At 35.6% G+C, this 27,412-nt stretch overlaps 1 protein-coding gene across 1 annotated transcript in view; it reads right to left on the bottom strand.

Annotated features, from left to right (window-relative positions):
• The window catches only part of Vav (Vav guanine nucleotide exchange factor), a 339,372-nt gene that overhangs the window by 90,634 nt on the left and 221,326 nt on the right, over window positions 1–27,412 (bottom strand). Inside the window, exons 16-19 of the mRNA XM_090414835.1 lie at window positions 23,955–24,064; window positions 19,371–19,472; window positions 12,820–12,851; window positions 2,266–2,442 (exon numbers count right to left, since the gene is read on the bottom strand). Coding sequence (XP_090270961.1) covers window positions 2,266–2,442; window positions 12,820–12,851; window positions 19,371–19,472; window positions 23,955–24,064 — 421 coding nt within the window. The remainder of the gene's footprint in view (window positions 1–2,265; window positions 2,443–12,819; window positions 12,852–19,370; window positions 19,473–23,954; window positions 24,065–27,412) is intronic.

Genomic DNA, 27,412 nt, shown 5'->3' with positions numbered 1-27,412 from the left:
ACATATGCAATCATAACTATGGTCACACTCTCAGGCCTTGCAGACCATGCTCTGGATATGACTCATAGAATCAACTGTAATAAAACCACCATGCTTCATCACAGCAAATGAGAATCTGCACTGCACTTAGAAATCAGCCTAACTTCATCAAATATGGTTGCGTAAAACTTCTTAAGAGCTTCTGTAGCTCTTAAGAAGTCGGTATAGACAAAGCCCTTTGGTCAGAAAGATCTGAGTTCGATTCCCTTCCATGATGTGAGGAACCTTTATCTGGTCTCTTTCGACTAAAGATGAATTAGCCAGTCTCATACAGAGGTAGAGGGTTTTTCACCTGGAAACTCAGGTGTTTCATACCTCAGAATAGGCAAACCAGCCCTGTGAACACACATGGATCTACAGTCATGAATACACACCCTTAGGGGATGCAGCAGAGGAGTGACAAGTCAGCTGCATTAATTCGTCGTAAACCCCTCATCACTTTACCATCCTAAGGGATGGATGAGAATGGAGGGAAGAAGGAAAACTTCTAAAAATATGAAATACTAACACCTGGAGATCCCAGTTTACATTGTAGAGCACCTCACCTAGTTAGGACTAGTCTTTCATCCATGTGTTTCATTTTGTTTTGTGTTGTGTGTGTGAGACAACTTTCATATTGTACTCCCCTAAAGATATCTGACTGAAACAAAATTTTGGAAGAATTAAATGGCATTTTTAATCCTTTCCCAGTGCTGTTCCACTCCATTAACATAGAACAGGCACATGCAAATAGCTAATCCTTTTCAAGGATTAGCTATTTGCATGTGCCTGTTCCAGCTTCGCTGGTTTTTCCATCTTGCAGATGGTCTCCCTCTTTGGTTTATATTTATCCAGCTCTTTTGATAACTGATATCTTTCCATCCTAAATATATGCACTTTCCATTTCTCTCTATATTCCTTGATCTTTTAATTTGTATTGTAAATACCTAACTCTTTTCAAATGGCTTTGTTTTTTATATAGTCTACTTTAACTGCTCTTAAAAATCTCATTTCTGCAGCATGTATTTTACTTCCATCTTTCTTTTTAGCAGTGTTTCTGAACTATATAACAGAGTGGAAGTGACCATTACTTTATAAAATTTAATTGTTTCTTGTCTTGTTATTTTATTCATTATCCTTTTAATTGTTACACAGATTTTCTGAAAAATTTATTTTTTCATCTATATTTTTATCTTTTAGGTAGGTTCTTCTTCTTTATCATATGTGAGATGACAGGTTGAGTTCCCTCCCCCCATGAACAAATCTTTGCCATCTGGCTCTATCTCTGTCATCTATCTGAAGCTCAATAATTGTCACCTTTCCTTCAGAGACTGTAGCCAAGTTCTTTTTGGTCTACCTCTTGATTGTCTTCCTCCAATGATTCTAGAATATGTTTTTTGATACCTTCATTGCTTTTTTTTTGTTTGTTCTTCCAATCTAACTGATTCTCTATCAGTATTGATTTCTTCATTATTATTTTTTGTTATTAAATTTGGATCATACCATAAATTCTTATAATGTTCTGTCCATTGTTTCTCTTGTGGAAACTTATGGGATTTGTGTGGGGGATTAGAATAAGAATATGATTTCTTGTACATTGTGACCAAGTAAAAAAAACTTTCTACAAAGATTATTTAATGTTATAATGGACATATCCAAATGACTAGGTAAGCACAAGAAGTATAAAGGCAGAGGAAACTATAAAAGGACAAGTTGAATAAAAGTGAACAGAAATCAGTTTGGTTTCATCTTTGCTAATTTCTCATGTTGCATGTAGCACTCTTCCCATAGTTGGAGTGAACTACAATGCTTCACTAGAAAGAAAGAAAGAAAGAGAACAGCAACCCTCACAACTAAGCCATCAAAGTCTATGCTTTCAATTTATATTTAATTCTATTCAATACATTATAGATGTATCACTGCTCCTAGAGTGATGCAGAATATGTCCATTTTAAGATATGTAATATAAGTTCTTGATTGTAGAGCAACTGCTGCCTTTATAGTTGAGCTAGAGGTTTAGGTTGTAAGCCTAAGAGTAGTTAATGGTGATTTAGTGCTAACATAAATTATGCAAATGATTCACCATAAGTTGGTTTCTGTAATTATATTAACTTTCAGTTCTGTTTAAAAAGTAAGAAAGTAAGAAAACATGAAGTAAGAATAACCTACTAAGTATTGCAAACTTAACCATATGTTCATAAATCAAACTGTTATCAATGTAAAGAAAATGAGAAGTTAAAAACTTACTCAAAGAAGGTTTATGACCATTTGGTAATGATTCCTGAGATACCATTGGTTCGTCTGACATGTGGAGAGAATTCTGGCTACTCCCGGTTGAGAGTAATGGAGGCCGAGGTGGCAAACTTGGTGCACCACAAGACCTTACTGTTTCAATACAGTCTTTGTGGGCTGCAATTCCACATGCTTTACAAAATTTAAAAAAATAAACATTTACTATGTGAATAATACAGATATTACATTAATTTACACAATGTTTTATATAAGACCATTTCTGTATTTACTACATGCTACACCACAATATTAGACACTATTTTGGAAATAAATATTAAAAGTGGCAGAACAGTAAAAGAACAGTTAGATGTCTAAGGTACAATGCAAGTTTTAAAACACCATAGGTTCTACAATTTCCAACAGGAGTACTAATGCAGCACACACTGGATGTTGCAAAATGGCTACTGAGGTGGGAAAAGCAAAGTGTGTTCTCTGAGACAAATAATTATTAGAGTGAAGAGACAGTTGCATCCTCTGTTGAAGAAGAATATTTACAAATGGCTAAGTGTACTCAAACATTGTGCTCTTGAGCTAGCACCTATCCTCTATCATATCTTAAATCTTCTATATTCAGCTGGCACTTATCCCAACACTTGAAAGCAAGCATGAATTCAACTAACTGCAAAAGAGAGGAAAAAAAAAAAGATAAGCCTGCTGTCCAACTGACTAATCACCATCACCACAATCATCTCAAAATAATGGAAAAGGTTATCAATGGTGAATTTCTCCACAACCTAGAGGCCCACCAGTTAATCAGCAAACCACTAGTATGGATTCCAATAATCTAGATCCACAGCTGATCTCTTTGCCTGCATCGCACACCAACAGATGTGCCATGGAAACATTTCGAGAAGGTTGAAGTAATGCAGAAGTCATATTTTTATATACGAGTTGCCAAAAGGTGTCTCACCTTATTAGAGATAGTTAGTTATTGAAAGTTTTTCACTTGGTCATGCTATAAATTAAAGATGCCAAGAAATTATATACTTGGTTTAATCCTTTATCCAAGTGTAAGCAACTGAAGTATAATCAGGACTGGGGCAACTCGTATATAGAAGCTAATGTCTTCACATCACATATCCTTATGGGTGTGTATAATGCTATGCATTATACACACCCATAAGGATATGTGATTTGCATAAGGATATGTGATGTGAAGATACTTCAGGTGCAAACTTCATTTGCTTACACTTGGATAAAGGATTAAACCAAGTATACAATTTCTTAGTATCTTTAATTTTTTAGTTACTGAGATAAAGAGCCAAAAAGGCTTCGCTTCAGCAATGCAAAATTATACAAATTAAGTGGATATTGAATCCAACATTATTTCCAAGCTGAATATAGAAACTCTAAGATAGAGACTCTAAGAGTTTCATGCCAAATATATAGAAACTATAAAAGTTTCGACGGATCCAAGTGAAAGCCAACACATGGTTCATGCTAGGGCGACTCGTAGTAAAGGTGGAGTAAGTTCTGATCACTGTCCTTAGTATTTTCCATAATGTAAAGCACATCTTCTTACAGACATGTATGACGCTATACATTATGGAGGAGAGGAGGTCACTACCCAGACCGGTTTTGACCCTTGTTGAGGTCTCATCAGTGAGTAGGCAGACCCAGATGTAAATACTGAGGTTGAAGTGAGATGCAGAAGTTATTCTTTACCAATAACTAGTAGGCTCAAAATATTTATCATCTTGGGGGGGGGGGAAATGCCCACCTAGCTACTAACTCTATACAAATCTCAAATCCACCCAACCCAAAATCTGCAGTTTACAAATTCTTAATCTGCACTCATGATCTACATTCCTCAGTCACAATATCATGTTTAACACTCTCCCCATTGTATCTGCATCATCTTGTACACCAGATCAATATACAATAGTCCAGGTGAGATCATATCGATGTCTTGTAAAGAGACAAAGTAACATCCTTATACGTCTAAGTTTGTTTCGACATTGCAATTGTCCTTTTAGTTTTATTATTTGCAATCTTTGTGATATGGTCCTTAGACTTCTATTTCTTATCTATTAAAACTCCAAGATCCCTAGACTGATCAGTTTCTTCTAGCGTAATCCCACCAGTATAATACGCTACTGGATATTTCATTACACCAAAGTGCATAGTTTTACATTTACTAACATTGTACTGACAGCCATTTTGCATGCCCACAATTCCAGCCTATTCAAATCTTTCCACAAGTACTGAATGCAGTTACACTCCTGATTACCCTACTTGTCTTTGCATTATCAGCAAATGGTTATATTTCACTTGAAAAATCCTTCCTAATATCATTACTTTAAAGATATCCATTATTAAATAATGGTGGACCAATGACTGATCCCTGCAGTACACCACTTCTAACCTTAATTTTGCAGACTCACACTTCCCATACACCACTTTTTGAGATTTGTCAGCCAGCCAGCCACACACTATGATAGCTGATGGTTAGATATCAAAAAGTGTCAGTGTCAATCATCACATTATCATACTATGTGAACAAGTTGCTAAACATGACCATCTCTAGTAAACCCACACTGCTGTTCTTTCAAAGTATAGATTCTTTGTCAATCTATTTCTACTCCTGTGGAACCTTACCTGTTCAAAGACTCAAATTATCCAGTCTGGTCAAAGGCATAGCCAGTTTCAGCTGAACATTCTTCTAGCATCTATACTGATAATCTAGTAGCACTTATTGTTAAATTCTTATTCAGTTTATGCAACAGCTCTAGTACTTCCTCTTGATACACCTGAATTTCTTCATCCAGTGAAGAGATAGATAGCACTGAGCTCCATGTTGCATGTACCAGGCTGATAGCTTTTACCAAAATGGGTACTAATTAGCTATCTTTTCTGCATCTGTTACCGCATACTATCTGCATTCAACAGAGTTAATCTTTGGCAATGATTCTTTTAATTGCAGCAAAATGACAGAATACTCTCTGGATTGTTTTTAGCTTGCAGAGCCAGCCTCTTTTCATACTTAGCTTTCTTTACAATACTTGTTCCTCTTTTTTCCTATATCTATAATTTTCATTTGCTTAATTAAACTGCACATTTTTTCACTCTTATCTTATTTATTCTTCAAACTCTAGGAACACATTCCAGTATTGTATCATTTAAGTATTTTTTAAATGCTTCTCATGCAGTGCCAATATCCTTCCCATATAGCACAATAATACCATGAGGACCAAACTTATTATACTCCTCAGGAGGTCAGATTACCTGCTTAGTAGTTCAGCATGTAATCATTACTGAATGGAACATCCACATGCTTAGATACTTCCTAGATCATCCAGCATGATAACTGTCACCAGTCAGAGGCAGAGTGGTCACATCTTTAACTATATTCCCCCCTCCCTGCATTAGTGATCTAACACTTTCATCTCTAGTTCCTTCAATTTCTTTTGCAAGATAACTTCCTCAAGTAGCCTTGCAAAAGTCCAATCAATTCAGTTTCATTCTTCTCGTGAAATTTCACCAATGCACAATCAAACATTCAAATAATTAAAGTCACCCATGATTAAAACTCATTTTGTAATCATTTATTCCTACAAGAACTATTCTCTTTTCTGCTGTTGAGTTACATTTGTTACATTTTTGATTTTGCACTTGGAAACTCAAAACTAATAACACAATCATTGACAGCATGTTTTAAAATTTAATCCCAGTACCAAATAACATCTTTCTTTTTAGATTCCATTTTACTTACCTGATTACCATTACTTAATATCATACCAATTTCAGTGCTATTCTGTCTCTCTTTTTGATGGTTAACCTCCTCATCCTTCTAAAATGCCTCTCGACTTTTTGTAATTCTTGTGTCATCTGTCTAATAATTTGCTTCAATCTCGAGATTTCAAGCAATAAAAAAAAAGTTCAATGCAAATAAAACAGTTCATAAACTAGTTTGCAATGAATCTACATTCAATCTTAGTAGATATGTGAACATGCATAATATCCAAAACTGGAATACCAAAGACACACGTGCTTAAACTTAAAAGAGCCAGAAGATTAATATATTTGTACCTTATCCAGCACAATTACAGACATCATGTACCTTGACCTTATAGAATTCTAGCTAATGGTGCACATAGTTTTGAAAGTTACAAAGTGCTAGTTTTGCCAGTCCTTTAACAAACACAAGCAACGTTTAGATCACAAATTTAATGTTCCTATCACAAAGCAAAGCCCATATCCTTTTGTTACAGATAACTACAGTGTAAACATCTCAGGATGCTCTTTAACTAAAAGGGAAATTCTTATCTGTCCAAAGGACATGAATTTGCTATAGATATTCAGAAGATACGTTACTTAGATTTCTTCTTTAATAATGAATGAAATATATCCACTCTTTTCAGTGTGGATGCCAACAAATTTCATCTGAAATTTTCATCTTTGCTACTGAAAGCAAACTTTGCTCCAGTAAACATTCCATCATCAAATTCCTGCCATGTACCATCAAGGGGATGTAAAGAATATGATAGTACTACATGAAAAATTTACATCATTACTAACTTCCTATCTAAAATTTTCCTCCAAATCAGTCTAATACTTGTCAAGACTCCAACATTATTAGATCTTATATTTCTATCTCCTAAGGCACTTTTTACTGTATCAATCCACCTATATCTTGGTCTTCCTCTGGGTCGTTTTCTGGCTGATCTGGCAGAGAACACTTGTTTTGCTAATCTTTCCTAACCCATTCTGTTTAAGTGACCATACCACCTGAGATTAGCTCTGCGAACACATTCCTGGATGCTGACAATATTGAGTTCTTTCCTAATATCCTTGTTTTTAATATGATATTGCCATTGATGCCATCTGTTCATGCCCCTAATCTTTCTCAGGATCCTCATATCTGCAGTCTTTGGTCAAATGTTTTACTTCTGACCGAGCTCTCAGATCCATAAGTTAAAATTGGCTTGAATACTGTCTTGTATACAGCTAATTTAGTGTTCCGACTAATTTCTCTCTTATTCCATATGAATTAATTCAACTGACTTCCTACCATACCAGCTTTGTTGATTTTGTTGTCTATTTCCATATTTAATATATCATCTTCACTAAAAATCGTGTAGTTGAAATGTAGCTGAAATGTTTTACTTGTTCCACAGGTTCTCCATTCATAATGAAGTTGACATTTTCGGTGCTTCTGCCTATTTTCATTATATTTGTCTTGTTATTGCTGACCTTCATACCATATCCATTACAACTATTCAATTTGGTCAGGGAATCTTCCAGACTTGTAGCAAATTTATTTAGAAGTATAACATCGTCCGCATAAAGCAAAGAGCAGACATTAACATCTCCAATTTTGATATCATGTTTAATACCACTTTCCTTCATAACGTGATCCATATAGATAATGAATAACAGAGGGGATAATGTACATCCTTGTCTGACACCAGATTTAACATTAAACCATCTTCTTATACTTCCTTCAACTCTAACTGCAGACTTACAACTCTAATAAAGACTAAACATTGCTTGATATAATGCCCCATTGACACCATATAACTGTAGCATATTGAATGGCTTCTCTCTTGGTGCTTAGTCATAGGCCTTTTCCAGATCTACAAAACGTAAATACAGATCTTTGTTATATTCCCATGATAATGGGAATATAACAAAGAATATAACATAACTAGTTGTCATAAAGTGAAGATCTGATCCTGATAGCCTCTATTTGGTCTGAATACAGTTTGTTCTTCACCAAGCTTTTCTTCCACAATTCTTCTCAACCGTTTCTCAAGTATACTTGCATAAATCTTACCAGGAACACTCAGTAGGGAAATACCTCTGTAATTCTCACATTCATTTTTATTTCCCTTTTTATATATGGGTACTATTAGAGCTCTACTCCAATCATTGGGAATTCAGCCCTCTGTCCAGGCATTCTGAACTATGTAGTGCAGCCACTACAAGACTTTTATACCACCATACTTCAGCATTTCTGGTCGAATATCATCTACTCCTGCTGCCTTTCGAGATTTTAAGCCTTTGATGGCTTTTTCTACCTCAAGTATGGATATGTATTCCTGACTGTATGCCTGTTGAGTGTTTTTTTTTTTACCGCTGTGCCATCACTGCTTGTTTCATTTAGCAATTTTTTGAAGCAGTTATTCCAGACTTCGAAGATATCTTTTTCCCCAGTTTCATGCCACCTTTATCATCTCTAATTCCTTTTACAACACTTTTTCCTTCATTTCTAAGCTTCTTCAACAACCTCCAGAATATCTTGCCACCTTCTTGATATTTATTTTCTAAATTCTTGCCAAAGTCCTCCCATGACTTTTGTTTAGCTAGTTTTACACACTGTTTAGCTTTCTTACATTTGTCTCTGTATTCTTTAAGAGCACAAGCTGAGAAATACTTATTTGCCAGGAACTTTTGATATGCTTTCTTCTTTTCCTTCACTGCCTCTTTAACTCCCTTTGTCCACAATGGAGTTCTGATTTTTCTATCCTTGCAGACAACCTCACCACATGCCTCTCTAGCTGAATCAATCAGGGTTTTCTTCAAGGATTGCCACTGAATCTCCAAGGTTTGGTTCCTGTTCTCAAACTGTTACATTTTTTCTTCAATAATATTTGTGTATTTTAGTCTATAGTTCACATCTGAGAGCTGCCCAATTTTTATTTGCTTTAAAACTTTCTTACATGTTATTCTTTTCAATACGAAATTCAATTGTATCCTGCTCAAGACTAAACAGTGATCGCTTCCAATTTCAAATCCTCTGTACACTCTGGTGTCCTGCACCAAGGAGAAAACATCACAATCAACAATAACATAGTCAATGAGACTTTTCTTATTCCTAGCCTCTTCTCTCCATGTGAATTTATGCACATTTTTATGTTGAAACATAGTGTTAGTAATAACCAGTCCATGTCCTGAGCAGAAATCCAACAGGTATTTGACATTATTATTAGCTTTGCTCTTTTCTCCAAATTTTCCCAAAATATTTTTGTATGTCTGACAATCATTTCCTACTCTGCTATTTAGATCCCTAACGAGGATCAACTTTTCCTTTTTCATTGCGTCAGTTGCTTTCTCTAAAGCCTCAAAAAATTCCTCCACTTCTACCTTAGTAGAACCTTCTGTGGGACCATAGGAACAAATAAGTCTCATTGTCCAGTTTCCCATTCTCATATTTGCCCACACATCACTCTACTTGAGACTACCTGCCATTCAAGAAGATTAGCCTCGTATTTAATTGACTAGTATGGCTACTCCTTCTTTTCCTTGATTGTCATTGCCTGAGTTTTCATTTTGTATTTATTGCTCAGAAAGATCTCACCAGTTTTCATCTTTTTTGTTTCAGTCACCCCTATTATGTCGATCATGTACTTACGTAATTCCTCAGCTAGCTCCATTTCTTTGCCATTCAGGCTTCTTATGTTAATAGTACCAATCTTTAACTCTGGTGATGTTGAGTTGGGGTGTGTTTTCAGATTTGTTATCGTAGGTGACTTTTCGCTGTTTGCCCTGGTTCCCTGGTGAAAATAATGGGGGCCTTGTTTAACCAGGCGACACCCCAGCTGGCATGAAATTCTGTCATGTTGTACCATCATTTTGTATTTAGGTTTAAGCCAATAAGAATACAATTTGGTCAACTAAATCCCAAATTGCCAGCCATCCTCGTTCATACAATATCCAGGTAGATACCTAAAAGGGTGCACTACAAGAAGGTGAGGATTGGACATTAGGTCAGAAGCCCTGGTCGGTTCTCTGCATTCCTTTAAAGGCTATGTGGAAGTCTCCTCTCAGTAATATAGCTTTGGCCCTTAAGCACCCCTATAAACATTTCCTTAGCAGAAATTGAACTTTTAAAATAATTAACAAACAATAGTCATCTTATTATCACAAAAGCAAAGAGGGAAAAGCCACTGTAGTTATGGACTCTGCAGAATATAAATGGAAAATATCTCTTGACAGATATTTTCCATTTATATTCTGACAGATAGATTTATCTGTCAGAATTGTGATCTGAAACTAGATCACAATCCCACCAATAATCAATTCCAAAAATTAAACTCACTGTTAGATGAAGTTGTAAGCCTTGATGGAGATATCACAGATAAACTTAACTTATTCTGCTAGAACTCCAACCTTTTATGGTTTGCAAACGATCCATAAGGAGGACATTACTCATTGCCCTATTATTGACTGTATATTCTCCTATATATATTGCATAGCTAAGTTTATAACTAGTCTAGCCATAAATACTGTTATAACTTGAACAGCACATAAACCTTTAATCTATCAGTAAATCATTTACAGCTTTCAGCATGCATAGAGCAGCACTCAATGTTCAAAATGCCCCTCCCCATTGTCTTCCATAAATACTGTTATAACTTGAACAGCACATAAACCTTTAATCTATCAGTAAATCATTTACAGCTTTCAGCATGCATAGAGCAGCACTCAATGTTCGAAATGCCCCTCCCCATTGTCTTCACGCATTTTCAAAGTCTGTGGGATCACATATTGATGGTGGCATGCACAACAACATCCAACAGAAACAATGCCACTGCTCACTTCAAATTCACCTTCATGCTGGCGATGCTAGGGTGTCTTTTCTTGCAGACTATTCTCTGACCTATTCTCAGACTACTCTATGCTCTGATACAATTTTTATCAAATTTATATCAATTGGCATGGATATGGTCACCTAGGTTCTGAGAAGAAGGAGAGACAGTTGAGAAGACACAAAAAGTGATAAAGTTGTTTATTGGAATTATGGCTGAAGCAACTATAGCTACAAGGCTGTGGCTTCCTTATGTCTGTAAATAAACTGTTCTTCTGGCCAGTTTACCTGTTTTGGGGGATGAAAAACTTCATATTTCTGGGAGGGAAATCCCTTCCAGCTCAGAACACCTTCAGTTGAGAAACAGAAAGTGGTCAAAGTGGAAAGTGGACTATGGAATTGTAAATATGATGACAGATTGAAGGAATGTGGTCTTCGAAGTTTGAGGAACAGATTGATAAGAGGAGATATAACAGAAACATAAGTTAGTAAGGGGGAACATATAATATAGATAGAAGTGAGATTTTGCAGCTTGGCTGGTGGCTGACTACAGATTCTTTTCCAGGGATTGGAGATGATGGTAGATAGGAGTTGAAGGTCAGAGGACATAGTGTTCAAAATAGCTCACAGGATTACCTTGTTCAAAAAAGCACTGCAAGAAGCTGCAATGAGGAAAGTTTTGATATGGTCACATCTAGACCACTGCATACAGATTTGATCACTTTGATTTCTTGGGAATGAAGAAGTGGCAAATATGATCCAGAAACAAGTGACTAGATGACAACCAGTTTGTAGACTGCTCCTATTGAGAACAATTGATGGTTTGTATGTAAAAAAAAAGTGGTTGGTATGGAATTGGATGACATGAGTGAGTGCATCTTTAGCAAGTGTATTCAAGCAGAGATACAACAGATATTAAAATATGAGAGAATAAAATTTTACTCATTCATACATGCAGAAAGTTTTTTACCTTGTGTGTAAAATTTTTACATTAAAGATACCAAGCAATTTTACACTTGATTTTAATCCTTTTCCCAAGTAAGCAAAACAAAGTTTTGCACGTGAAATATACGTATGTGCAAAACTTTGTTTTGCTTACTTGGGAAAAGGATTAAAACCAAGTATAAAATTTCTTGGTATCTTTAACATATTTTACAGCAAAGGTAAAAAACTTTCCACATCTTTCTCTCATCCAGAGATTTTTTATTAAGAAGATCATGCACCTTTTGTACTTGTATATGAGATATATATGACTTCTGCATTACTTCAATCTTGGTATCTTTCCTGGGTCTGGTTCCCACTGAAGGGACCTCATTAAAGGTCGAAACCAGTCTGGGTAGTGGGCCCTTCCATTACATTGCATTATACATGCCTGAAAGGGGTGTGCTTTGCATTATGGGATACATACATACTAAGGCAAGTGATATGAAATCATTAGCCTCTGTATACAAGTAGCTCAGAAGTGAATATATTTCACGTGTAATACTTTGTTTTGCTTACTTGGGAAATGGATTAAAACCAAGTATAAAATTTCTTGGTATCTTTAATATAATATAATTCCTTAACACAATTTTACCTACTTTGTAGGTAAAACTAAGTAGTATCACAATTATTAAACTGCTAGTGCTACCACAGCAAGTTAATTATGTAAATCTATTTTTTTTTTTTTAACTTAAAACATCTGGTAATCATCATGGTGCCACCACACACACACACCAAATCAGTGTGTTAAATCGGGAAAAAAAAAAAAAAATATATATATATATATATATATAACAAGAAAACTAAATCGCTCTTTCAATGGCACCAAAAGCATGCTACATGCAAAAAAAAAAAAAAAAAATTCTATGAAATTACTGAGTGATCTAGATTTAAGACAATTAAAACTTTATTTAGGATTACTTCATTTGATAATATATATTTTTATCTCTGATTAATTTTTGTAAAAGATTTAAGATAGGAATTTTAATAATACTCACTTAAACACTTGTAACCTTGATAAAAAATTCCCCTGGATGGAGGAATAAAAAAAATTAAGTCAATATAACACTTTCCATACAATATGTTACCACAAAATTATGATTTTAATCAGATACAGTATTTTCCCACCTATCTCTGAGGGATATATACTGGAAAAACTTTGTAGATACAGTTGATTCTCATATAGCTAACTGCAAAAGACCACAGGAGCAGATGGTTATAATGAAGTTGTTCTAGCACAGTTTGCATCCAGGACTTTTCAGTAGTTATAATGGCATTTGCTATAGTGAGTACCAACTGTATCAACCTCACATTTAGATTACTTAGCATACCTAAATATCAACAACAACAAAACTGGAAAATTAGTGTTACTGTAGGAAAACCAAACCCTCTCCAATTTTTAGTATCCAAACCATCTCATCACCTCATTTTCCTTTTACCCTGTGGTGTCGAGGGTTTATTAATCATTGGACCTGAACCGTTCACAGGATAAGGTGGTCAAGCCCTATGCCCCAGTGTATCCTATGTCCATAGTGTTGAGTTCTCAAGGCTGATTTGCCTGCTTTGCAGGATGAAAACCCTACTGTCCGTGCCCAAGACCGGCTAACTTGGCTATGGCTGAGGAAGATCCTTCACCTCCTCACGTCACCAACGGGAATAGAACCTAGGACATTCCTTCCCGAAGCATATGGTTCGAAAGCACACAGCCACTAGGCTAACCGTGCATATCAAAACCAAATTATCTTTATATCACACACCACTGGTTATAAAAGAAATCTCTCAGTGTACTACAACAACACAGGAGCAGCACTTAAGTGACTTCCGGGAGGGTTACATCTGAGAAATCCATCAATTTGCCAAGAGGAACAAAAATAAATTTAACAAGAAATTCAATATTCTGTTATGTGGAAAAGGGAAGCTGTTTCCATAGTTCTAAAGAACTATAGATGCCAGTTCAGAATACAAAATAAGCATGCTGAAATCAATTTCAGGTAATTCAAATGTGTCAGCGATGTGTTTTCTGATAAGGAATTTCTATGCATTGTTAGATCTCTGTTTAGAATGGAACTTGCACTTTAGTCTTAAAATCTTATTTATAATATCATTATCCCTACATCTTAAGAGGAGAGAAAAAAAAGTTTATTAACAGATAATTTTCTCATAAGATGTAAGGATACTGATCACTGGAGAATCAATGGAGAAGTCAGCATTTTCCTGGATCTAGCACTGATGATATCTAAATAAAGGCTGAAACTTGTTTCAGTAATGACCCTTCCCAATAATACATGTAGCTCTGAAAAGAGGTATACCGTACATTATGAGATATTGAGGCAATTAATGTGAAGTAAAGCATCTATATAAAGTAGTCTTGTCATGCAGATGCTTCACATGCAAAATGTGTTTGTATATTTAAAGCAGTGGTTCTTAACCTGGGGGTGTGAGAAAGCATTTCAGGGGTGCGAGAAAAGTTTCTAAATTTTGACCCAGATTCGATGGACGACAGCTATTTAATAAAAGACGATCTTATTGAAATACAAGCCAATGCACGTATCCAAATGGAATTTGAAAAACTGGACTTAGAACAATTCTGGTGTACACAGTTAGAACCTTATCCACAGCTGGCAAAAGCAGCATTGCAGACACTTTTACCATTTGCCACCACCTACCTGTGTGAAATGGGATTTTCATCACTTTTGGACATAAAAACAAAAGCCAGAAATCGTTTAAATGCAAGTGATGATTTACGCATGGCTCTTTCAAAAAAGGAGCCTCGCTTCAAAAGTATTATGAATAAACAACAACATAGCCATTAAAAATTGAGATGTTGTTTTGTATGTATATGTAAATGTATGTGTTTATTTTTCAATAAATAAAATTATCTTGCAATAGATGTAATTTCCTAAATAAAGAAATAGAAACACATTTTTCAAGGGGGTGCAAGAACTTATTTTTAGATTCAACGGGGTGCCAATCACTAAAAAGGTTAAGACCCACTGGTTTAAAGGATAAAAACAAGAATAATTTTTTTTTGTCTAGAATAGTTTACTTTATTAAAACAAAGTAAGATATTCTGGAGAAGTATACCAAACACCTACAGTAACTGTCCCATCCTTCAATCTTTCACCTGCAAGAGAGATTAAGAGAGGCACATAATTCCATACTGTAAATATGATTTCAATTATGGGCAGCACTACACGCAATAAAATATTTAACAAGTTAATTTTTTTATTATTATTATATTCTATTGTTAATATGCTTCCTCTGTAGTAGTGTTCTTTGCTTGAAGAAATCTGCACTGCCCCACTCATGCTATTTGCTAGCTCTTACCATTACAATTTCTGGTATGCAATTTCACTTGCTCTCCCCCCCCTCCCCCCATCTCCCTTGTGAAATGTGTGCAAGCTCAAAGTTAATTCTGACATCATTAAATCTTAAACAGTGTTAAATTAAAATTAATGTTATTTTCAGGCTGTCCAAATTGGATATAATTTATCTAGTATGAAAATACGTTGGAAAAGTGATTGCAGTTCATCCAGAATCCATTTAAATAAACTGTAACCATCTCTATTTGTCTGTTGTCTAGGCATTCCAGTTTTTCGTGGATGTCTGAAATAATTATTTTATACAAACTGCAAAATATTTTTCTAACAAAGTAAAATGCATCTTTCTCTGGGATCTTCAGATAAACCATAAAATTTGCCATGTATTTGTCTGTTGGTTTTATTATTTTTAATTCATGTTCACTGAATATAATAGAAAATGATTCATAAAAATATTAAAACTAGAAATCCATATTTTATACTTAATTTGATACTTAAAAAATAAATGGGTTAAATCAATGCTGGTATAAAAAGACATTCGTAATGTGATTCAAAAAAATTTGTTGGTAGTATTCATCATTAATTTAATGATGAATTTTATCAACGAATGATTAGAACCACATGAGAATCTTGAACAAAAAGCACAAATAGCTAGTGTAGAGATCCAGAATCTTTTACTACAGAAATTAACAGTTTATAATGAACAAATTTATCACATTTCACGATACACACGCAAATACTGAATAAGAATGATTTCACTATTGTTAAAAAAAACTGGCAAATCATCTAATTCTAATATTATTGAATCTACTAGTGTTACTAAACCACTGCATCAAACAAACAAAAAGTTGGCAAAAAAAAAAAAAACATAAAAAACATGAGTAAATTAACTTTATTTTTAATAATTTTAAAAAAATGTATTATTGAGAGTAAAGATAAGACAGTCTGCCTTATCTGTCAGCAAGTAATTCTATTATGAAAAGAAAGATATCATTAAAAGAGGAAACAGAAAAGAAAAATAAAATAGTATTCTGAAAATCTCTGAATGATTAGCAAAACATCATTAAGAAATAATTAAAAATTACCACCACATTTCTAGCAGAAAAATAATACAAGCAAGCATTCTCAAGGATGAATTTTTGGAGGGGAAAAAAGCAGATTTTTCAAAAGTTTTCTACACAAATTAGAAGGGGGAATCTGACACAAAATCTCACAAAAGTTAGTTTTCTTAATAAATTTTAAGATATTAGATAAATGTTGTTTACATAAACAACATTTATCTAATAACAATTATTTTTTCTGAATTTATCTCAAAACTACTGTGTTTATTAGTTTCAGCACAAAATTAAATTACAAAAGTATTATCATTATTATGTGACACCTTCAAGGAGTTCAAAGACTCATCAAGGGAGGACACCTACTCAACAACTCTGTCTCCACCACTCAATCCACCAACTACAGTGAACCGCATCATCTACACCCCAGATGGCAAACCTATGGCATGTATGAGAATTTTGCTGGCACATCGACGATTTACAGGTGATATCCTTTTATACGCTTATAAATTATTCAACCTTCTTTTTTTTAACTGTTACAATACGTACAATTCAAATTTTGTTTTACACGAAAGAGCAGCTATGAAGATGTGCATATGATTGGTGTAGTATTATCAAAAGATCGATCATTTTGATAATACCACGTGACCCAAAGACAAAGGTAATCAACAATTGTTGAGTTGAAATGTAATTAAAAACTTGGACAATAGTTTTAGTTAGATACTGTGTTTCCTGTGCAGCATATGGTTTGCTTGAGTCTATACAGCACAGTTTCTGTGAGAGGGGACATGTGATTCATTAGTTAGCACCGTTTTTATTCCAGCTGTCTGTAATTGCACTATTTGTTGAGAAATATATTACACAGACTGCAATATAGTAAGCAGTCAATTAACATCTGTGTAATATTTAGAAACAATTAGTGTAATTAGAGACAACTCGAACGACAAACTTAATATAAAAAAAAAATACTCCACTCCCACAGACTATGCTGTATGCATGTGTCAGTTCACACTTCATGCATGCAAAACAAATAAAACTCAGAAAACAAAATCAGTAACTCATGACAACGTTCAATTCAATTGGCACAATAATCAATCACAGCCACTGATTCTAGGTGCTGCTGTCTGAGCGCTCACCATACCTTGCCTAATGGACAGTTCAAAACTATTGGAACACTATAAATTTGACCCACTGCATCATCTGTTGTGTGTGTGTGTGTGTGTGTGTGTGTGTGTGTGTGTGTGTGTGTGTGTGTGTGTGTGTGTGTGTGTGTATCTGTTCAAAGGGCTCAAAAGTGTATGTATTTATTTCTGACCACACACCTGGGCTATTAACACAAATGTGATGACTGATAGAAAACTGAAATTAAGGGAGCATATTGAAAAGGTGGTGAAGGTAACTCAGAGGATTGCTGCAATACTGATAAGGACGCTGACCTGCAGTGATAAAAGAGTTATCGTTCTGTTGTATAAGACCCTAATCAGACCACACTTAGATTATTGTTCTCAAATTTGGTCCCCAGGATTCGAAGGGGATAAATTAATTGTGGAAGGGTACAGAGGTAGATAACAAAGGTGGTTTCAGGACTGTACAATATTAGTTATGAGAATAGGCTAAGGGAATGTGGACTGCAAAGTTTGGTAGATAGAAGGAGAGGTGATATGATCAAGACTTTTAAGCTGTTGAGAGGTAGTTACAGGGTGCACACTGGGGAGTTCTTTCACTTGGTGGAGCAGCAGAAGGAGTAATGACAAGGGACCATCCCCGGAAGTTACGAAAGGAAGCTGTAAGCAGGAGGGTGAGGAGTGGTTTCTTTGCATGGAGGGTGGTGTAACCGTGGAATGCATTGCCTGATATAGTGGTGAGAGCAAGAACGGTCAATGAGTTCAAGGAGTGGTATGATAAGATTTTGTGTTTCTAGGAAGGACCTCCCACAATGAGTCTGTTCACTCCATGGAGGCCTGAATAATAATAATAATATATCCAAAGGCTTTTTAAGCATTGTTAATAATGCTAGTTATGACAGTCAAAAACAATAACTGAATAAAATCTCCATCATACCACTTTCAACCCACACATTCAACTACTGACCTTTATAATATTGCTTGTATCACACGAGCGGAATTTTCTCATTATTTCTTCAAAATCAGATTGATTACATTCTTAAAAATAACAGGAAATAATAAATTTGAAAGAAGGATTACATACATATAGCCAAAGGTGTTGTTTGTTTGTTTTTTCATTTGGAGAAGCAGGTAATGCACATGAACTTAATAATTTTAGCTACAATATACAAAAATATTAAACAAATAAAATACACAAACTTACATAAATTGCATCCAAAGAACATAGTTGTTCATGTTTTCCAAGCTAAGACAACTGATTCATTGTTGCCTCTGCATACCATGCGGTGTGTGTGTGTTTATTTGATATATGCACTATGATGAAAAAACCAAACTTTCATATGCCACGAAGCTAAGTATAAGACCAAATACTGCTAAGCATAATGACTTCATTCTGAATGTCAGTCTTTTCACTAAAATTGCTTGAAAAGCCTGAAAAGAAGTTCTTGTTTCCTATCACAACAGTAGAGTGTGATTGCTAAATCCTCCTTTTTTTAATTCTTTTTATGTGCAAAGTACACTATGTTCCTTGTTTCTAACCCCAAATGCCTATCCTGTTTGGCCAAAGTATACAAGCATGCAGGAAATACAAGTTATTTCCATACTAGGATCCTCAAAACTACACAAAAGAATGTGAGTACTTTGGTGATCAGAGAATTGCTATAGCACTAATCTTAAGCATTAAAAACAAAGTTGATTAAAAAATTAAGAAAAGCAATATCAACTTTTTAAAAGTCATAAAGGACAGTAGTAGTTGTCATGCTTCTGGTACATGCCTTGTATGTTGGGCAAAAAACATGGCAAGACAAGATAAAGGCAAAATTTAGCACAAATTAAAAGGTTAATTTTTGGAAAGTAATTGAACAGGAGAAGTCATATTTCTTTAACTGTCTCACAAAAAGTTTATAAATTTTTTTGCAATTTTTTTGTGAGACAGCAGTTACTTTACATTATAAAAAACAATATTGTGAGCATTTTTCACTTTCTTTAAAAATATTATATCCCATTCTATCTATAATATTCAAGAAAAATATAAATATTTAAGTTTTACCTCATCAACTTTTCACAGTTGGCACAACTGGTTGGCTTTTCAAAAGTGAACATCGTAAAATTGTGATCAGTTTGCCTCAAAGAAAAAGGATACACATTGTCCCTAAGAGAAAAAATATTTAAATATAAAATTGATATTTTCATGACAATTCATTCATATCAAAATACATGATATCACTCAGTAAAATTTATGAACCTTAATCAGAAATGCTTCTGCTATGGTGAAATTACTATTGAAACAGCATATCTTCTATTTGGCCCAGATCACGCTTCCCACCCTTCACCACTTTGTGATAATAGTCATGGAGTGTGGACCAATCTTCCTTCATCGGGTCCACTAGTCTATGTATGATTGTATGATTCAATGCACAGCTCTGGCCTATCTGATGTTCCAGTTTATTCCAAAGAAGTTCTACTGGGGTGAGGAAAGAATTATGTGCAGACCAGACAAGTTTTAAGACAAAATTTTCTTCAAACTATTATAATAGCAGGTGCAGCAGATATAATAGCAGCTCACTGAACAATGCCCATAAGAATCTGAAGAAGAGACATTGTCAGGGGCTCTGCAATTTCTTGAGAACTTGAAGTGCCTCTGACAAAGCTGTTTAAGTCTCAGCTCTAGCAAAGTTCCAAGGAGTGGGAGAAAGAGGGTAAGATATTTATATTACATAAAGGTGGCTCTAAGACAGTAGAAGCAAATTACAGACCAATTAGTATCTAATTGGTCTGTAAGTTAGTTAAAGGAAAAATCCAGCAAAGAGTAAACAGGAATACTCTATGATGGGCATCATGGCTTATAAAAGGTAGGTCTTGCCTTAGTATTTTACTCACATTTTATAATAGAGTGACAGCACAAGGAAAATTGCAATACCATAATACTGCTAGAGATTGCAAAGGCATTTTAACCACATGGGAAGCTGGTAGAAAAGATTGGGTTGTAAGGAGAGGGGGGGGGGGGGAGATAACAGACACCAGAGAGCAGTATATGGTAGAGTGGAATCTAGGAGAATGAGGATGACTGGTGGAGTACTTCAAGGTTCTGTACTGGGGCCACTACTCTTTAATTTGCATATTAATGATATATAGCAGAAAATTTAAAGGGAAATATTCAGTTGTTTGCTGATGATAGAAAACTAGAGAGGAATAATTGATAATGGTGATGCTTCTGCAGGTTGATTTAAATAAATTGGCATTATAGTCAAAGGATAATAACTGTGAATTTAATGTTGCAAAATAACAGACAAGGACAGGAGGTTGTTAAAACAGGTGGCAAATAAAAACAGGCTACAATCAGCCCAGACCATCCATGATGAGTTCCAGAGCGGCAGTAACACCATGGTGAGCACTAATACTGTACGAAAAGAACTCCATTTACTGAGTTTCCACAGAATTGCAGTGGCACATAAGCCGAACATCAACGAACAATGCAGCTCATCTGGTCTGGTGCAAAGAGCATGTGAGCTGGACAGCTGACCAGTGGAAAACGGTACTCCGGAGCAGTGAACAGTGAACCTGCCATCAGACTGGGAAGGTTCACCTCCCAGTCTGATGGCAGGGTGTGGAGGCAGCCTGGTGAACACTTGTTACCACAGTGTGTTGTATCCAAAATAAAGTTAGGTTGTGGAGTAATGGTGTGGGATGCATTCAGCTGGTTTGGAGTCGGACCAATGGTCACTGTCCGTGGTTCCATGAAGGCAAGTTAGTACCTTAATATTCTGAATAATCAGGTGCTACCTACACTGTGGAGTTTTTATGGAAGGGACCCCTGTTACTATCAAGACAACAATGCCACAAAGCTGCAGCTGTTATGGAATGAAGAGATGGGTGTTAAACAATTGCACTGGCCTACACAGAGTCTTGACCTCAACCCCATCGAAGAAACCACTCCTCACTCTTTTGCTCACAGCTTCCTTTTGTAATTTCTGGGGATGGCCCTTGTCATTGCTCCTGCTCCACCAAGCGAAAGAAGTCCCCAGTGTCCACCCGGTAACTATCTCTGAACAGCTTAAAAGTCTCAATCATATCACCTCTCCTTCTATCCACCAAACTCTGCAGTCCACATTCCCTCAGCTGATCCTCATAACTAATGTTGAACAGTCCTGAAACCATCTTTGTTATCCACTTCTGCACCCTTTCCACAGTTAATTTATTCCCTTCAAATCCTGGGGACCAAATTTGAGAACAATAATCTAAGTGTGATCTGATCAGGGTCTTATACAGTGGAATGATAATTCTTCTATCTCTGCAGGTCCTTCTCAGTATTGCAGCAATCTTCTGGGTTACCTTTGCCACCTTTGCAATATGCCCCCTGTATTTCAATTTTCTATCAATCAGCACCCCCCCCCAAGATCTCATCTCCCCTGCTTCCTCTAGTACAGCTCCTCCAATCGAGATGCAGCCTCCCATCAATGTATCCCAAACTTCAAGACTTAACATTTTGCTGTATTAAACCGACACCCCCATTCACTTACCCATCTGTCTAGTTTATTCAAATCCTCTTGCAGGGCTGCCACATCCGCACTATTACTAATAACCTTTCCCAGCATCATATCATCTGCAAACAACTGAATATCCCCTTGCAATCCATTGACATGAGGGTAAATAATACAGGTCCCAGTACCTAGCTCTGTGGAACCCCACTTGTAACCTCTTGCTTCCTTGATATTGCCCTTGATTCCATGATATTGTCTGATACCTATCAGATAGCTGATCCTGAATCCAGTCGACTAACCCAACATCTAAACCCATGTGCTGTAACTTAAATATCAGCTTGTCATGTGGCATCCTGTCAAATGCTTTTGCAAAAAAAAAAAAAAAAAAAAAAAAAAAAAAAAAAAAAAAAAAAAGGCAGTGTATGCCTTTCCCTCATCAACTGCTCTTGTCACTTTATTATAAAAGACAATCATAGAGCACCCCTTAACAAATCCATGTTGATTTACAGATATCATTACCCTCATCTGCCCAATGCTGTATATACTCCCTCACTAATTTCTCCAAGACCTTAACAACTACTGATGATGCACAAACTGGCCTATAATTAAACACTTCAAGTCTGCTACCACCCTTATGCAATGCCACTATCTTACCTTCCTCCAATTCCTTGGGTACCTTTCCCATAGCTAGACTTTTATTGAAAAACCAGGTCAAAAGAGCTATCAGTTTTTCAGCACATGCTCTCAAAACTCGTGGTGAAATACCATCCAGTCCCACATCTTTACTGACATCTAGAGTACAACATGTATTTGGAACACACTCTCCTCTTACACCTCTAAACCTTGAACCTGGCCTACCCCTCTAGTATTAAAACCTTCTTCTTCGGGATGAAATACTCCAATGAAGTGCTCATTGAACAATTCCACTATGTCCTCTGCATCAGTCACTCTATTCCCATTTTTATCCCACAATGTCATTCTTCCACAATCATTTCTCCTCCTACTGGCCACAAAGCTAAAAAATTTCCTAGGATTTTCTTTGGATTTTAGTGCAATCTCTTCTCATATTCAACTGCCTTCCTCACCATACTAGTCACTCTCCTGGCCTGAGTCTTATATTCTTCATGCATCTGGTCTCCACCCCCCTCTCCTTATATCTCTTCTATAATCTCTTTTTCACCTGCAGTTCTTGTTTAATATTGTTTGTCATCCACTTTATACCAAATTGTGTCTGCTTCTTCACTCGTGGAATACAGCTTACTATTGCTGCTAACAAATATTCTTTCAAAATTTCCCAAGCACTAATGATATCCTGGCTTTCAAAATTCCACCCTCCATGGAACTCCCAAGTTGATATCTAAGACTATTATAATCACCCATGTCATAATTCCACATATGTTCCCTTTTCTTTGATACACCTGCATGTCTATTAATCTCCCAAGTCAAAAACCATATGACCCACTCTCTCTCTCCAACTGGTGGGGGAGATGTCATCTCAGTTATTATTCCCTCTTGTTTCCTCTATTACATGTTGCCTAAGACATTTAATAGAGAATCCATCAAGAATTCCAGAAATTCTATTCCCTTTTACTACATGCATTTTCCTCTTCCCAGCTTATACTGCTGTAGTTAAAATCTCCCACAACAATCATTCTTCTTGTACTTGCCAAGCTCAACTGCCTAAACATTTCCTGCTCAGTTGAGAAAATTAGTTGAGATAATTAACAGTTAAGCAGAACTAATCTAAAATGCTATGGTTGCATTTTAGTTATTTAATTTAGATAATTAATTCATCTAAAAAGTCCACATAATAGTTTTTCACATCCAAGATGGGATCTAAATTCAAGTCTTTCTGAACAAAAAGTATCACTGATGCTATAGAAAGTATTTTAACTTGGGTATAGTTATGTTAAAGATACCAAGCAATTTTAAACCTGGTTTTACTCCATTTTTTCCAAGTAAGCAAACAGACAGAATTGCAGGCGCAAACTTGACATTTTGTCTGTTTGCTTACTTGGAAAAAATGGAGTAAAACCAGGTTTAAAATTGCTTGGTATCTTTAACATCACTGATGCTAAGTGAGCTGTAAAGATTCCTATTATAACAATTTATGAAATAATATCAAACCATATTCCTTATTCCTATTTACTTACAGTGCTTTTTCAATGGCTTCGGTCCATTTTTTCTTTATTTCTTCTGTTTTAGCATACATTGTGTAAGCAGTCTTGTTTTCTCGGTGCACAAGGTACCAATAATGACTCCACTAAAAAAATAAATAATATATATATATATATATATATATATATACACACACACACACACACACACACATTCTTAACTTAACAACCAAATAGTATGAGGAAAGAAAAGTACTTAAAATCGAAAATAGAAAGCACCCAGTATCACATTTAGAGTATTTTGATTTTAATAGCTAATGTTGAATATGGCATGATTGGGTTTGAGGTTATATAGTGAAAGGTCAGTGTATTTAGCACTCCTGTGAAATTGGTTTTTATCTCCCCCCCCCCACCCAGAATAATTCCTTTTTTTATAATATATTATTGCTGATTTTCACTTATTTAAAACACTTGGTATATTTCCTGATATTCTGTTGGAATATTGCAATATTAAAGTAGTAGTGAAACTGTAAACAAGAATCATGCCATTTGCCATTTCAGAAATAACCAAGATATTGAATATGAATTAACTTTGGAAATATCTAAACAAATACAAATTATTAGATGGATGATGAAGGAACTAGAAAAAGTCGAAAAGTGAATTAGAGAGTAAGCAGAAGAAACTGAAAGGTAAGCAATAAAAGAAAAGAAAACATAACAATGAATTGGGTAAGATAGTGCATAATAGCAATAATCTGAGATGTAAAATCAGTTATAAAAAGGATATTATACGGTATAGAGATTCAATTATAAAACATGATTGATGATTGTTACTACTCCAAGTAACATGCTGGAATCATAAACATGTGAAAATGGCTGTCAGTTCAATGTTATAAACGAAAAGTATAAAGTTTAGTTTAATGAGATATCCAGTGGCATATTATACTGATGGGATTATGCTAGAGATCTTGGAGCTTTGGTAGATAGAAAGTTGAAGTTCAAGAACCATATAGCAAAGATTGCAAATACAACACAGAGGATAACTGCAATGCTGAAATGAACAAAGATATGGAAGACATTTTACTTCTTTACAAGGCTTTGATATAACCTCACCTGGACTACTGTGCATAGATCTAGTCTCCTGGTTTCTAAGGTGATGCAGATACAACAGAGAAGCTGCAAAAGGAGAGTGTTAATAGATAGTATCAGGAGTGTGTAACATAAATTATGAAGATAGATTGAGAATTTGTGGATATTAGCAAACAGAGGGAAGAGGAGTGATATGACAGAGACCCATTAATTTCTGAAAGGCTCATACAGGATACCAGTAGATGGATGGAATTTTTTATTTTATGGAAGGTGGTAAGAGGAAAACAGTACAACAAGGGAAGTGAATGCAGTCAAGAAAGGAGTGAGAGTTAGGATTTTTCTCTTATAGAATGATATGCCTTTGGAGATGGTAAATGCAGATAATGTCAGGCATGATAGGTGAAGTGAGTGATATGTAGGTTCCCCTCAATGAATCCCTGGAGGTTACTTGAAATAATAATAATAACAACAACAATAACAACAACAATAAATAAACAGAAATGTTTTACTGGATACACACACACACCTGAGCTGCCCACAGCATTATGCAAACCATGTTCCATTAGTGGTGCTGTGCACAGCCAATGTGTGTTTATCAGTGGAGAGAGAGAGTTGTCTAGTTGTAGGGGTTAACATGCAGTGGTGAGATTATGAGGACTGTGTAGCTGTAAGTTTTAAAAGAGGTAAAGCGTGAGTAGACATATCGATACAAAATTAATAACGGAAAAACCTCGCGTACAAAGATTATTTAATAGTACAATTTTCGCCTGTGTGTCACAGGCATCTTCAGTAGATTAAGCTCAAATTAAACAATAACTGACAATTCCAAAAAGTGCCACCTAAGTAGCTGGTGTAAGATAACTAAAAAGGTCAAAAACTTTCCTAAAAATAAAAAAATAAAAATAAAAAAATAATAATAATAATAAAAAAATCAATACAATAAAAAGTTCGGAAAGATTAGCTGATTTGTAAAGTATATCTCCCATAAAGGGGATAGATGTAAGCCGTCGGATCTGTTTAAGTTAGGAGAATGAAGTACAGTTTCACGTTTCTTTATAAAGGCGTTCCATGAGAAACTGACTTTTGTGAAGAACTCTTGTCTTTCTCCAATGAACTCTGTGTCTAGTGAAGATGGCATGTTCTGCAAGTCAAGACTTTTCAGGTTTAAAGTATTCAATATAAGATTGGTGTTCTTCTAGCCGAATAGAGGCAGATCTTCCCGTTTGTCCGAAATAAGATAATCCACAAGAGCACGGAATCTGGTAGACAACTGGATGATTAAGATGTGGAAGCTTGTCCTTAGGAGAAGTTTGTTAATTTTGTATCAATGTGTAGCTGTAATAGCACTTCACAAGGCTGGAATGCAGCCACCTGTTATTTTCAACATGCTAAAAACACTTAGATTAGTAAGATGTTTGTGAGTATTGAACTATTAAACATTACATTGACACAGAAGATGTATCTGACCACAAAAGAACAGGTTGACCATGCTGCATTAGGACAACAGCTTGTGATGGCAGTAAGGGCACATTTTGCTATAATCTTATGAGAACACAGAAAGTGATGTCGTAAGAGAGGAATGAACATTTCACAGAGAATGATATCACACATATTACGTGATGACCTAGAGGTGAGAGCCTACTGTTCTACTAGACACTTCCTAACATTACAACTCGTGCATCAGTGGGTGATTAAATCAAAGGCTCTTCTTCAGAGGTATGTGAACAACAGACACAGAGATATTGTCTTCTCATTATTTAACATGTTCGCTGCCATGCTACTTCGGCATTGTCTGTTCCCGTACGCCGAGCGATTTCACTTCTTCAAGGTCAGTACAGTATTCTCATTGATGGTGGTTAGCATTATACGAGTATACTTGTAGCTGGCTTGTGTAGCTCATATATGAACTACTAGTATACTCGTAGTTGGCAGCGAACGTGTTAACCACCAAAATGATTGGGTATATGCCCTGGAGGGTCACATGGAACATGCCATAGCACCCAGGATTTAAAAAGGTCATCACCCCAGCATCAGTGATGGTTTGGTGACAGATGATGTATGTGTGTGTGTGGGGGGGGGGGGGGGGGGTAATCCAAGTTGATTTATATAAGAAATGGATCAAAACCTCTGCCAAAGTGTATCGACACACCATGCTGGAACATATGCTTGGCCCCTGAACAACACCATGCTTCACACTACAAGGGTAGTCTGAAAAAAAGTTCTCGGCCTAACAATGAAAAAAGAAATTTATAATTTCAAAATTATTTTTATTTTTCAACATAATCTCCCTTAAGACTAATACATTTATTCCAGCGATGCTCCAGCACCATTATCTCATCCCTGTAGTGGTTCTCAGTAAGATCTGTAAAATTGGATACCCCCCCCCCACCCACACACACACACAC

Source organism: Typopeltis vanoorti, chromosome 26 (genome assembly GCF_054136105.1).
Source record: "Typopeltis vanoorti isolate ZY-2024b chromosome 26, IOZ_Tvanoo_1.0, whole genome shotgun sequence".
NCBI classification, from domain to species: Eukaryota; Metazoa; Arthropoda; class Arachnida; order Uropygi; family Thelyphonidae; genus Typopeltis; species Typopeltis vanoorti.
Note: the sequence above shows the minus strand (reverse complement) of the source record. Positions and strands in the feature narration are given on the sequence as shown.